Here is a 14,395-nt window from a genome sequence, read left to right on the forward strand (position 1 = left end):
TTATTAGACTGGATTTCCACAAAATGGCTGAAAGTCTCTTTACCACCGATGCAGGTTTAATCTCAGAAGTCAGAAAAGAGTTGGATAAAAGAGATAGCTACTTTACACAGGAAGATTGGAGAACTATATTTGTATGTGGTATTCCAATTGTCATAATACTGAATAATTTCATCATAAAACTAGATAGTTATCTAAAGTGTCTACCCTCTACAGAAAGAAACCAGAAAAATAATTAAAATTAAGAAGTCTTCAGAGAGAACCGGATGCTATTTACTGAATACTTATACTTTATTTTCTTCTCTCTCTTTCCACAACAAGCTTGTTAAGTCGCTATGGAAAACACCATGCTTCCTCAATTTGGCAAATAATACACTTCGTTTTGCCAAGGCAAAACAGCCTAAAAGCAATATTTATACCAAGAAACGCTGGCCCTAGTCCCCAAATCCTTTCTTGCCAGCCCTCCGGGCCTCCCTCTTCCAGCCCAGCACTGGCAGCCAAGGCTTGTGCGTGACGGGCCCCTTGGAGGACGAGGCCAGCAGGTGCCTCAGGTGAGCGGTCATCGCCAAAACTTGTCTAGGCTGGGGTTTGTTCCATGAGAGAAGGAGGCACCCGGACCTGAGCTCGCGTCCAAAAGTCAAAAGCATTTGATAAATGTTGTCAGGAAATATGAATAAGTACATCCTCCTCAGGAATAAAAGTTTCCAGGACAAGTGGGGCGGATAATATCAAAGACCCTACATCGTGAACTCCTTGGGATTGGAGGGAATGCTCCTTGAAGGGCGGCTGTGTTAAAGCCGACTCGGTGCAAGTCATTTTCGAAGGTGCACACCCCAAGCACTCAGAGGCCCGGAGAAACGAGGCGCCTTGGGTGGGAGTCCCAGGACCAGTAGGCTGCCACTTCCCTCGGGCCCGCAGAACTACTTTTTCGCTCCCTCGAACATGGCTCGGCGGAGGCGTCCGCTCGAGGGCGGCGCTAAACCGAGACGGCGCGCGGACGGCGGGTGCGGAGCGCCGGCCGCGCGGCGGAGGGATCCCGGTGAGGCGGCTTCCCGAAGTCAGAGGGGAGGAGGCCCAAAAAGTCGGCGGGGGAGGGGACGAGCTTGCTCCTTCGCTCGCTCGCGCAGGACGCGCCGGGGCCAGGGAAGACAGAACCGGAACCGGAACCCCCGCGCGCGCTCGTAATTGTCGCGCGGCCCCCACCACCCGCGGCCTCCTCCGCCCTCCACGCGCGCTCCCGTGAGGGCCCCCAGGACCCGGCGTGCCGGCCTTGCGCTGGGAGTGCTGCAGTCGCCGCCGCCGCCGCTCCCGCTCCTGGGCCGGGACTTCCAGGCTGGGCCGGACGGGGACTTCAGCTCCTCGCGGGAATCATCGCCTGCCGGGGTGTCGGGGAGGAGCCGCCGCCTCCGGTGCCGACTGCGGAAGAGTCCGGGCCTTAAAGGGATGGGGAGCAGCCCGCGGCGCTGAGAGACCCGGTCCCTGTCACCTGGGGCTGTGGGACCCCCTCCCCCTCAGCACCCGCGACTAGACCCTGCGCTTGGATCCTGGTGGGGGCTGCGAGAAAGACCAGAGGGGCCCTGGGCCCGGGGACATGGGGCTGCTCGAGACCGGCGCGGGACGGCCCGAGACTCGGCCAAGAGTGCGGCCGCGAGCCGCCGGCAGCCCCAGATAGAGAGCCGGGGCCAGAAGGTCCGGTCCTGCCGCGGCTGGCAGTTCGAGGCCCGGCGACTCCGGAGCAGTAGGCGACGCCCGTCCCTGAGCCAGTTCCACCCCAGCCCCGGAGGGATTCTCAGGTCCCCTCCCCACGGCTCGCGGACTTCCCTCTGTGACGAAGTTTTCTCCTTGTGCCTTCTGGAGGATTTTATCCCTAGCTCTAGAACTGCCTTCCGCTGACTCTCTGGGTTTGTTTTGGGAAATAACTTGTTTTGCTCCAATCCGCATTCCCTTTCCTTGACCCTCATCAATCGGATGTTCTAGATGACTGAATGGAGTTTTGAGTTGGACTTTTGTGTCCCCGCCGGAATCGGGCCTGATCCTAGAGCACTGGGGGTGGGGTGGAGGTGTTACCTTAAAATGCAAGTTGGATAAAAGGAGGACCTCTCGCCAAGGGCCCCAATGAGTGGCACACAGTCGACTATCACGGACAGGTGGGTATGAGTTCCTCCTCGCTGGATTTGGCCTGATCCAACAGGAAAGTCAGTGATTGCAGATTGCCTTTGGCCGGTGAAGTTGACAGGCATAGGAAAAAGGAGCTGTGCAATTAGTCTAGGGGATCTGCCAAGTTATCCGGTTGATTGAATTTGGAAATGTAGTGCTTTTTGGAGAGAAACTTTCCCCAGAGAAGAGGTAGTGGAAACCACGATTGTGTTTTTCTGTCTCAAGTGTGCATTAGAATTCTGTACCCATCTTGAAGCAAGAGGAAGGTCATTTTGGGTGAAGGTCAGTTCTTGAAGTCCATGGGTATTGGTGCATCATTGGATTTACTTCTTAAACATTGTTACATTTTTGAAATTTCTATCCTTGGACTTAATTTTCAGCCTGCTGCATGGTGATTTGTGAACTTGATCTCTTTTGAGTGTTGACCCGAAGTGTTTAATTATTAATTGTCTAATAATTTTCCAGAATGTTGACATTGCCAGTAAATCAAAGGCTCTTGCCGGAGGCAGAATCCAGGAGCTGAAAGCAATGAGAGAAAAAACTATGGGACTTGCCTTTAATTATATATTTTCATATTTCATCTCCCAGAAACATTTAAGTTTAAGGGATGGAAACTCTAAGCAAGGCGCAAGCATGGCAAGTGGATTTTGTTTACTTATCAGTGTTGCAGGATGGTATGTATAGACTATGTGTGGTTGAACTGGAGTTCCCTTAGTCTCTAAGAGTTAATCATAAGTTAAGGGATAAAAGCATATTGCTTGCTTTACCACGTTTTATTTCTGAATTTCTTTAGGACTATATTACTCCCAAATTTCAGTCAGCTCACTTTTATATTGAAGTCGGCCTTCAAACTATTACATCATAAAAATAGATCAAATAACTTGAATTTAAAGGCAAATCTCAGGTGAAGAGTGCAACAATAGTGTTCCTTCAGAAAGTAGTTTAATTTCCTAATAAGAGGGTTTCACCCAATTGTAAGACTCATTTGTTGATTTTAAAAGGGCCAAATTCCATTATCATACCATAACAGCTACTCCAGAAACAGAACTTCCTCTTCCTGTTGATGGCTTTGCAGTGTCACATGAATGTTCACCTAAAAGATTCCATTAAATATTTAAACTATTTATGTTTATCCATTGCATATTTTGGTAAGTGGGCTTTCATTTTCAGTGAATAAATTTTTAATTTTTCTGAGAATACACTTCACATGAGTAATGTGTTCTTGTTTTATTCTAGTTATCCCTATTTCTTTTCCTTTGAGGGTGTTTTGCTTCTGAGAAATCACTTTCACGGGTGTGTGGATAATTGTTTTCCTGGTCCACTCAATTCTTGCCCTTTTCATTGAATATGTAGACAAGAAGTCTTACTAGGAATTGATGTGGTGTTGATTTTCATTGAGGTGCTGGGTGTTTAATTTGTAGAAACAGAACTTAGGGTCACCAACTGATTCCTTACAAAAGTCACTTAAAAGCCCCCAAGAAATGATATTTCTTAAGCATTGCTTCTCAGGTGTCTCATTTTTTGGAAATAAAATCTTGGGATTTGTGTCCTTTTTTGTAAATTAGATAGTGTAATAATATTTAATAACCATGCAATTACTGAAAGCCTGTTCTTTCCCAGACATTGGGCTGAGCACAAAAGATGATTATTTTAAGATTAATCTTTAAATTGTTTTGAGGATTAACAATGGTCTAGGTGCTGCTCAATGAGGTAATTTTTATTTTAAATTTATTTTTAATTTTTAAATATTAATTATTTTTAAATATTTTGGTAGTGGGGATTGAACCCAGGGATGCTTGAACCACTGAGCCAATGTCCCCAGCCCTTTCTATTTTGAGACAGGGTCTCGATAAGTTGCTCAGGCCTCACTAAGTTGCTGAGGCTGGCCTCAATCCTCCTGCCTCAGCCTCCTGAATCACTGGGATTACAGGTGTGTACCACTGCACCTGGCTTTTTTTTTTTTAAACTTACTATTTTTTTTTTTTTTTTTAAAGTACTGGGGATTGAACTCAGGAACACTCTGCCCCTAAGCTATATCCTCAGTTCTTTTTTTTTATTTTGAGACAGGGTCTCATTAAGTTGCTGAGGGTCTTGCAAAATTGCTGAGGCTAGCCTCTAATTTCCAATCCTCCTGCTGCAGCCTTCTGAGTCACTGGGGTTATAGGCTTGTGACACTGTGCGTGGCCTTTGACATATTTTTCTAAAAGATAAAGGAACAAATCAGAAGCTGCTTAATTTTGCTGAGAACTGATTCTTAGGAATTTATTCTAATATTTTAAAAATGGGAATTATTATATGACTTTTTTTCAAACACACCTTATCACCTTATTCTATAAAAAATTAAGCAGCCATTTCTCTTCAAGAGAGATTCCTTATTTGAATATACATTGAGGTGAAATCTGGAAGTAATGGTTTTGGTATTATTTCTATGCCAGGGTGCCTTAACAAAATTATAAATGTAGAATAATTTCTAGCTTCCTCTCAACCCTACCTATTTCATTTTTTCCCCCCACTATCTGGCTCTAATTTGTGCTGGGTGTATTTTACTGATTCTGGGACTATTGGCAAATTAATAGTGCCAGTGTAGCTTTTTAGAGATCCTTTCAAGTTTGAAGTACTCTATGTGGTATGGCTTTGTTCTGTAGAGTATACAGAACCACCAGGCCAGCTGTGTGAGTTGGAGTTCTTTCATTGTGGTGCTTCTCACTACAGAGTCTGTCTGTCCTCAGTTGAAATCAGACTAGCTGGTTTTGGGCGTTGTTCTGTTTTGCAGTTTGTGGCAGGCGACACATGGCTGAACAAGATAAGAAGGGTTTTATTCTTGTGTTAGGGACGTGCTGGGGCTGGGATGGAATTCAGCTATGTTTAGTCTCTGATTGGTCACTTTGGATACTTAGAACTCTCTTACATCCTGTTATTATTTTGCAGTTAAATTAACACATTCATTTGCTCCTTTCTTTCCCCCTTTTTCTTTTACTCTTCAGTTACCTTTTTTTTTTTTTAAACTTAAAAAACTCAAATTACATTCATGGTAGCTATTGATTCTATGTGGTATATCTAAGCAGCTTTAAAAAAAAAAAAAATCTGGGACCAAGGATGTAGCTCAGTGGATGAGTGTGCTTTGCCTGTGATGTACAAGGTCCTGGGTTCAGTCCCCAGTACCACCACCAAAACAAACAAAAACAAAAAAACAAAACAAAAAAAATTAAGTCATTGATATATGTATACCTTCTGGTCGCTTGCTGTAACTTCTATGAAAACCAGCAGACTATATAAGTTTTCAATGTTTAGAATGAGCATTCGAAAAGTGGTAGAAATGTCTGATTGCTGGTTTTTAGTCTACATTAATTGCAGCCTTCAGACCTAAAGTATATCCTAATTGTTTCTAATCTTCCTTTCTTGCCTTTCTTCTATTCCTGAGAGCTTTTCCATGCTATGATAATTAGAGTTTCTTTGGAGGGATAATAAGGAGAGAGTTCTCTTTCAGTGGACTCAGTAAATGATTTTATGACAGATTCCATAACTGAATTTTCAAGTACAGGACAGGGCAGGAAAGTTATAAGGGTCCTTCTTGAAATAAATGGATCTTTGTTTTGTCTGTGACTTATGGATTTTTCTTGTTTTTGATTTGTAGATAAAGTTTTTTGATTGTAATGGAATTTTCTTAGCACTGAAATCAGCTTTAAGCTTGTTTAACTCAAGCACACTTTTAAAGTGAATGTGGAGACCTGTAACTTTATATGCATGTACTAAGTAATTAGCATTTTTATTCAGGATACTTCTTCTGCCACAGTTGCATATAATAATGCTTTTGGCTAAAAAAAGAATTCATACTTGTCTGCTGTATTTAAGGTTGTATGAGTCATTATCTGCAAGGTGAAATTACTTGTAACATTTTCTTGTAAAGCTAGTCGGTTGATTAACACAAAATTGAAATAGGGGATAAGAATCACAGTGCTAACTTTGCAGTATTTTATTTTTTAGTTTAGTTTTTTTGGGGCGGGAGGGGTACTGAGAATTGAAACCAGGAGTGCATTACCAGTGAGATACATCCCCAACTTTTTTTTTTTTCTTTTTTTAAAATTTGTTTTATTTTGAGACATGCTCTGGCTAAGTTGCTTAGGGTCTAAGTTGCTAAGGCTGCCCTCAAACTTGCCAACCTCAAGCTTGAGATCCTCATGCTTCAGTCTCCCTAGTTGCTGGGATTATGGGCCTGTGCCACCGTGTTGGGCCTGCATTGTTTTATTTTTGTATTTTAGTTCATTATAAAATCTTGGTTCATATAGGAATGCAGTAGTGCATCCACTTGTACATTTTTCTATGAGTCCATATATAGAGTACAAAGCAAATTTTTAAAAAGTATTAAGTCATGTAGTTTTACTAATGGCACACTTTTAAGAAGGAAATTCTTTGAATTGACAAGAGAAATTTTATTTGAAATCATTTCAAAAGTATGTTAACCTGGTGATACCGCTTAATCACTTCTGTGGTTCCCAGTTGTCAACATATAGTCTATAATTTTGAGTTGACATGTAGGTTTATTTTTGTTTTTTTCTAAAAACTACTTTTGAATTTTCAAAAAAAAAAGTATGAGGCAGATGTTCATGGAACCTATAAATTTTACATTGTAGATATTCTGTGAGCAAACAATTGGAAAAACAAATCTTTGAGTATACATATGTGATTGCCATGGGTCACAGAAATAGCAGGATATTTGAATGGTTCACCAGAGATAATTTGAGGCATTCTTCTGCAGCTAATAATTTTATCTTATTATAGACACTTATTACCATGCTAGGGGTCTTGCTCAGTGGTAGAGTGCTTAGCTAGCATGCAAGAGGCCCTGGACTCTGTACTCAGGACCACACACACATATTTAAAAAAAAGTTATATAATCATTTCTCTCCTAGAAAGTGGCCTGCCATGTTTTCAGAAATATGGAACAGAAAGCTTAACTTCATTTGGTCTCATCTGTTAAAACTTGGTTTTTATGATGTTTTAAAGCTTAATTTGAAGACATGCTCCTTTTTTTTTTATTTTTTAGTAATTTCCTAATTTTCAAAATAGGGCTATTTGAATAGAAATCTTAAAACCAATAAAATTATAATTTTATTTTTTTGTTTTGAATAAAATATGTTCATGTATTTAATGGTATCCTATGGTACTGTGATTTTTTTTTTTAAGTGTTTGCAATATTTTCAGTTCAACATAAAGGGCAGATCCTGTGTTTGTCATTACATAGTAAGACAACATGGAGTTTAAGAAAAGATAATAAAACAGGAAAGTACAGGCCCAAGATTTTAACCTGGATTATCTGACTTTCAAGTTGCCCATTTTTCATTTTAAATTATTGTCCTTTTATGTGTATTATTTTTCTGTTATATTTTAATTACTTTCCAAATTTACCAACCTCACTTGGATTTTTCTCTTGCAGGATTCTTTCTTTCTGGTACTCATCTATACTAACTTTAAATATCTGCCTCCAGAGATAAAGTGTCTATCACTTCCTCAGGAGACTGAACAGAAAACTGATAGGTCTTGGAAGATTTTCCTGATCTTTTTGTTTGTTTATTTGTTTTGGCACCAGGGATTGAACCTAGAGGCACTTAACCACTGAGCCATATCCCTGGCCCTTTTTATTTATTTATTTTTTTGAGACAGGATAGGTTACCCAGGGCTTTGCAAAATTGCTGGGGCCAGCTTTGAACTTGGGATGCTCCTGCCTCAGCCTCCTGAACCGCTGGGATTACAGGCATGTGCCACTGCATCTGGCTGATTTTCCTGATCTTTAACCCAAACTTTTCTATTTTCCTTTCTTCCTCCATCATCATCATCATCATCATCATTACCACCACCACCACCACCACCACCACACTGGGGATTGAACCCAGGGGTGCTTTACCACTGAGTTAGTTGTAAACTAACTTTTTTTTTTTTAATTTAAATTTTTAAATTTGAGACAGGGCCTCACTAAATTGCTGAGGCTGTCTTTGAACTTGTGATCCTCCTGTCTCAGCCTCTGAGTCCCTGAGATTATGGGTGTGTGTGTCACCGTGCCAGCTCAAACTTAACTTTTGGATTTTCCTGTACTTATATGTTCTTATTATCCTAAGCTACATAATGCTTTCTTCCTCTTTAATGTTTATATGACTAAATGGTTCAAATAGTTATTCATCACTATTTCTATTCCACTACCTTCCTTATTTTTTGCTTAGCTACATTGTATATTTTCTGTTGATCCATTGTCTAAAAATCAACCTGTCTCAGTTAATATTTTATTAGCTTTCCCCAGTTGCTCTTCTAGAACAATTTTTTCTTTAGTTTCTCTCCTAGTACAAAATATAATATTCTATATTTCGTCTTTATTTATTTATTTATTATTTTTTGGGTACTGGGGATGAACTTGGGGGCATTCAACCACTGAGCCACATCCTCAAACCTGTTTGTTTTACTTAGAGACATCATCTTACTGAATTGCTTAGCACCTTGCTGTTGCTGAGGCTAGCTTGAACTCATCCTCCTCCTATCTCAACCTTCCAAACCGCTGGGAGGCATGCACCACTATGCCAAGCTTGACCCATATTTTAGAGAAGCAAAAATTTTACAGTGATTCAGAAGTCTTTGATTCAGGAATAATCAAAAATTACAGGTAGAAAGATTTTCAGTTTTAATTAACTTTTATTTCATGTCATTTGCAATGTTAAGAATTGAACCCAGGGCCTTACATATCCTAGTCAAGGACTCTACCACTGAGGCACATCCTCAGCCCCAGTTTTATTTTAGGTAGTTTTCAGAATTAATATAAGAAATGTAGCAATCAAATGAAACAAACATATAAATTGTATAATTAACAAGTCAACTAAACAATTACTGACATCATAGAAGTCTTCTTTCCAAACTTATGCTTTCAAATAAGTGCCCTTAATGTAACAGATGTTTTAATTATATGACAAAAAAGTAGACTATAGAAATTTTAAGTGTTAGGAACCAGTCAGGCAGTTGGATTGTGGCTCAGTGGTAGAGTGTTTGCCTAGCATGTGTGAGGCACTGGGTTTAATTCTTAGCACTGCATATTAATAAATATAAAAATAAAAGTCCATCAACAACTAATAAAAATATATATTTTAAATTAGTTAGATGTGAGATAAAACCGTCTTTGAAGTGAAGAGATGACTGTAGCTTTAAGATAAAGTATCTGTTGTAATATTGTGCGATACATCCAGAAATTGTTACTTTTCCAGTGGTTTTTTTTTTCAGTCTGTGTTACCTTAGATTGTATGTTGTTTTTTCTTTTTTTCATTGTTTTACCTTTTTGTCTCCTGTGAGTTATTTCTGTTAGTGAAACTGCCTGCAATGTTTAGCAGTATTTTTTCCAGCAAAATATATAATTCAAATTGAAATATTTTACTTTGATGCCTTTATATTTGTAAGAATTGTTACTAATGACAAGACTATAACAGAAAAAATGCATAAATTATTGTAAAATACTTAAGATTATAGAACTCTTGATTGTTTTATCTGTAGACTGTTTTCTTTGATACTAATTGAGTATAAGATTATTTACATGGATATCTTTATGTTTTGATAGTTATTTTAGAATTTTGGAAACATGCCAAATCTAGAGAATTTTACTTTTTCAATTTATAGTGTCTGGGATATCAAGATAGCCATAGATGAAAGATATTTCTAAGACTTCAAGAGAATTTTATGAAACCAAGACTGAAATGATTTTTATTTTTTTTAATCTTTAAAGATAATACATAAATTGATGCTGAAGGTCAGATTCTGTGCTCAAGTTACATAAGCATGTGTGGCGTTGACTTTTATTCAAGAAGAGACTAAGTTTACCTTATTGAGTTAACATGCACCAGCACAGCTGACAGATTCATACCAAAACAGGATCTTTTACTAATTCGAATGCTGAGTCCTGGTTTTTAAAATTATAATCACATGACAGGCCTGGGTGGTTTCCCAGTGTTTAGAAACAAGCAAATCTAATGGCCAGTGAAAAATTGTTTCCTATCTTGGGACTGTGAGTTCATGCAGAAATTAGAAGTATATAAGAAAATTTGGTTTAGTTAATGCTTATACTCTGAAAAATAAATCAAAAAATAAAGGTAATGCTCTCAGACCACTGTTTTGCTCAAATATAACATATAAATGCTAATTTTCATTTCATACATTTAAAAGAGCAGAGAGGATTTTGTAGATTTTCCATGAATTATGAAAATGTAGATTATTTTATTGTACAGAAACTGTTGGAGACTATCAGTGTATGAAGGAACTGTACCTGAAATTGATCACATAATGCTGAATATGATTATATGTTGTCTGTAAGAATAGGCTCTCTCTCCAGTACACTTTAACATGCATAGGAAATTCTATGAAGGTGTATAACCATATTCTTCTATAGATTTTAGATGGGTTATCTGCCTGTGTTACAGACACAAGCTGATATATTGTGGTTTGCCCAGTGTAGTTTCTGTGGTTTACTCAGAGGAAGTGGTTCTTGTGGGTGAAGGTCTGATCCTTTTGGAGATTGTTGGTGGCACATGCACTGTCAGCTTATTTCCTGTATTACTGGCTGTTTGGGCAAGACCTTCTCAGGACAAGTAAGTACTACTGAAAGGGTATTTAAATATTTGTAGTGGTAGGTAGATTATGTTGTATAATATCTATCTCTCCAGTGATAGGAGGATTAAAATAATGTTTGTAAAGTGCTTTGAGATCCTAGAATGAAAAATGAAGACATAGTCATATTTGCAGGTTACTGCTATGTATACTGCTCAATCGAAGTAGGAACATGTAATAAAATGTTGTTCTATTGAACTTGATTTCTGTGACAATTGAAGTGTTGTTTAATTTCCAAAGAGTCAAAGGCCAGCTGCAGTGGTGTACTCCTGTAATCCCAGCTGCTCTTGAGGCTGAGATAGGAGGATTTCGAGTATGAGGCCTGTCTCAAGTAAAAAATAAAAATGTGTCTGGGGGTGTGGCTCAGTGGTAGAGCAGTTGCCTAGCATGTGTGAGGCACTGGATTCTATCCTCAGCACCATGAATAAACAAACAAACAAATAGTATTGTGTCCATCTACAACTAAAAAATATTAAAAAAAAAGAAATAAAAGGCTAGGGGATATATCTAATATCTCTAGGTTCAGTCCTCAGTACTGAGAAATAGGAAAAGTCGTAACTAGAATTTTTCCTTCTTTTTTCTTCCAGTTCTCCTTTTAAATTTTACCCTACATAATTTAACTTAGTAGAGTATCTTGTATATGATACTGGTTAAAGCCTATTCAGAAAACAACACAGCAGATTTATTCATCAGTTTTATTGGAATACTAAAATAATGAAATTTAGAGAATTTCCTTTTGAGACCAGTAGCTATGCTATCCATATACAAAACCCTATATTTGCTTTGCTGAAGTCTGAAAATAAACAAAATGATAGAATTGAGTATGTCATATGCCTTATTTTGGGGTATGTAGAGAGGAGGCTTTCTTTAAATATGAATTGTCAATTTTTTTGTTCCTCAAGGAAGGAGGATAATTCTTAATCATTTTAAAGTAATTATTTGCTTTACTTTCTTCGATTCTTTTTTAATATGGAAAAGCATAAGGAAGAAAAAAATGGCTTAAATGATCCAACTACTAAATGTTTCTGCGCAGGTTAAATATACAACGCACAGAAAATTCAAATAATATGTAATGGTATTAAATAAAAAGTTTTCTTTTGATCTTGCCTCTATCCCAATGCATTCATTAGTTCTTAGATACTCTCCTCAATGGTAACTACACTTATTGGTCTATATCCAAAACATTTAAAAAATATGCCACCCTCTCATTTTAATATTTTTTTACATCTGTATTCCCATAGTAGGTGGACCTATCAGCTTTTGCTAGATTATGCTGCCATATCATCATCTTCAAACTGTAGTGTCAGGATTGGCTGCAGCATTGTTTCATGTATCTTATTTTGGAACCCTGAGTGAAGAAACATTACCTGCCTAGGATACGCCATTATTTTGGCAGAATAAAATAGCAAAGAAAACTGATGCAAATATTAGTTAATGTCACTCAGTCATGGTGTACATCATTGATATCAGCTCAAATGTCATTGATTGAAAAAAGGTAATATGGTCAAGCTGATTGTTTCTGAGGTAGGAATATATACTTCTCCCACAGGTGGCATTATAAGTCACATGGTAATGGGTAAGGGTATGTAATCCTATTAAGGAAGGAAAGAGAAAGTTGAATAATTAAGGACAATAATATAATGTACCATAGGAGGTGCTCCATAAATGCTTGTTACATGGGTTGTTTTGAGTCTGTGAACAATTTTTTAGCTTTTTTTTAAGTGGAAAAATTTTAAGCATATACAAAAGTACAGAGAATGGTATGTTGAACGTTCCCATCATTAATTCCAACAATTATTAATGCATGGACAGTCTAGGTTTATCTATTTCTTTTGTTCTAAGTTCCTAAGGAATTATTTTGAAACAGTTTCTAGATATCATAATTTTACCCATAAATATTTTACTGAGTATCTCCAAAAGATGATGTCTGAAAATGTAACTTCTTATAGTAAATTCTCTCTGTATTATGGTTTGAGGTCCTGGGGCTGTGGGCTGATAGGTGTCAAGTGGGAGAGGATGTTCATGGAGTGTATCTGGAATTTGATAGTGAGGGCTTGTTTTGATTTCATTTTGAAATTTCTGGAGGAGGCTTACAATAGAATGTCATCTATTTTCCAGCCTTTACTCCACTTTAGAGTGTGTGTGTGTGTGTGTGTGTGTGTGTGTGTGTAGCAGAAGCAGGTAATTAACCTCTGGAAAAAATAACATTGCAACAGATTTGATTTGCAGGAGGTTTCATTTCTCACTGAGCCTCTATTGGGATGATGCCAATTGAAAGGAATCCCAGCTCTTAATGGCTCCAGCTCTTCTGGGAGCTCTCAGTCAGTGATGTTATTTACTCTGGAGAAGAACATCAGAATCATTTATAAAAATTCTGTGCTCACCTATGCTATTTGTTACACTGAGAAAGGGTCTGTCATATCTTCAAGGCAATCTCTAAGATGATATAAAAGTAAGAAAGTAATTTTATCTAATTTTAGTTTAGAAATCATTAAAGCCACCCACTTTCAGCAGCTCGAGTTAATTTATTAGAGCACCTGAAAGCCTCCATTTTGGATTCTAGATGTCAGTGTCATCAGTAAGTTTACTTGTCATTTCCATGGTTGTAGGGTGCAAGAGGTATTATGTTATAGATGTAAGATTATTATCAGTTTTATAGGATGTTTTCTTTTGGGGGAAATAGTGGGAAGCAAATTAAAGAGATAATCCCCTTTTCAGTTTATAGATTGGTAGGTGACAATGTAGGTAGTCAAAGAGTTTACATAGCTTAGTGTATATATAAATTATTGTATATAACACAATGAAAGTATCTTAGTATAGTATTACTGTCAAATTTATTTTCTTAATTGGGTTTATCACTGTGCACAGAGACACTTAGATTAGTCTTTATAGGTATTAGCCTTAGTTAGCTAAAAGTTATATTGTTAAATTTATTTCAGAATCTTTTTAGGAAGTATAGGAAAAAAATGGTCATAACTGGCTTATAAATAAAATTATTTAAATTTGGGTTTTTCTTGTCATTGAGTTGATTCTGTCTTTGGTTGTGTGGGAAAATATAGTCTATTGAAAATATAAAAAAACTGCATTTCCCCCATGGAGAATAATTCTTTGATTTGCTGTTTTTCTTATTATTTTTCTATTTTATCACAATTGAAAACATTATTTTTTAGAGATAATAATTTGTCAGTACCTTTGTTAAGGAAATGTACTTTAGTTGCATTTCAGTTTTATTTGCTAGTAGGTAATTTGGGGAAAGGTTTATGGTTTCTAATTAACTGTATTTACCCAGAAATCCTATATGATTAGAATTCTTGTGACAGTGTTCAAAGTAAATTGGATGTGTTGCCTGGATGTGAACAGTAAAAAAAAAAAAAGAGAGAGAGAGAGAGAGAGAGAGAGAGAGAGAGAGAGAGAGAGAGAGGAGAGAGAGAGTGAGAGAGAGAGAGAGAGAGAGAGAAACTTCCTACCATGCAATTATAGTTTAATAGCATACAGTGTATTAGTCTATTTACAAAAATGGGAATTAAGTCACATATGCCCAAATATTACTAATTATATTAATTCTGACTCCCCTGTCAGGAGTTTTCTTGATTATTCTTTAATATATATA

General features: G+C 37.7%; 1 protein-coding gene across 8 annotated transcripts in view; it reads left to right on the forward strand.

Annotated features, from left to right (window-relative positions):
- Window positions 1–1,314: 1,314 nt before the first annotated feature.
- The window catches only part of Arhgef12 (Rho guanine nucleotide exchange factor 12), a 138,491-nt gene continuing 125,410 nt past the window's right edge, over window positions 1,315–14,395 (forward strand). For all 8 annotated transcript variants that reach the window (XM_078047171.1, XM_078047172.1, XM_078047173.1 and 5 more), the window contains exon 1: window positions 1,315–2,144. In XM_078047171.1, coding sequence (XP_077903297.1) covers window positions 2,113–2,144 — 32 coding nt within the window. In that variant the 5' untranslated portion in view covers window positions 1,315–2,112. The remainder of the gene's footprint in view (window positions 2,145–14,395) is intronic.

Source organism: Ictidomys tridecemlineatus, chromosome 4 (assembly GCF_052094955.1).
Source record: "Ictidomys tridecemlineatus isolate mIctTri1 chromosome 4, mIctTri1.hap1, whole genome shotgun sequence".
Classification (NCBI taxonomy): domain Eukaryota; kingdom Metazoa; phylum Chordata; class Mammalia; order Rodentia; family Sciuridae; genus Ictidomys; species Ictidomys tridecemlineatus.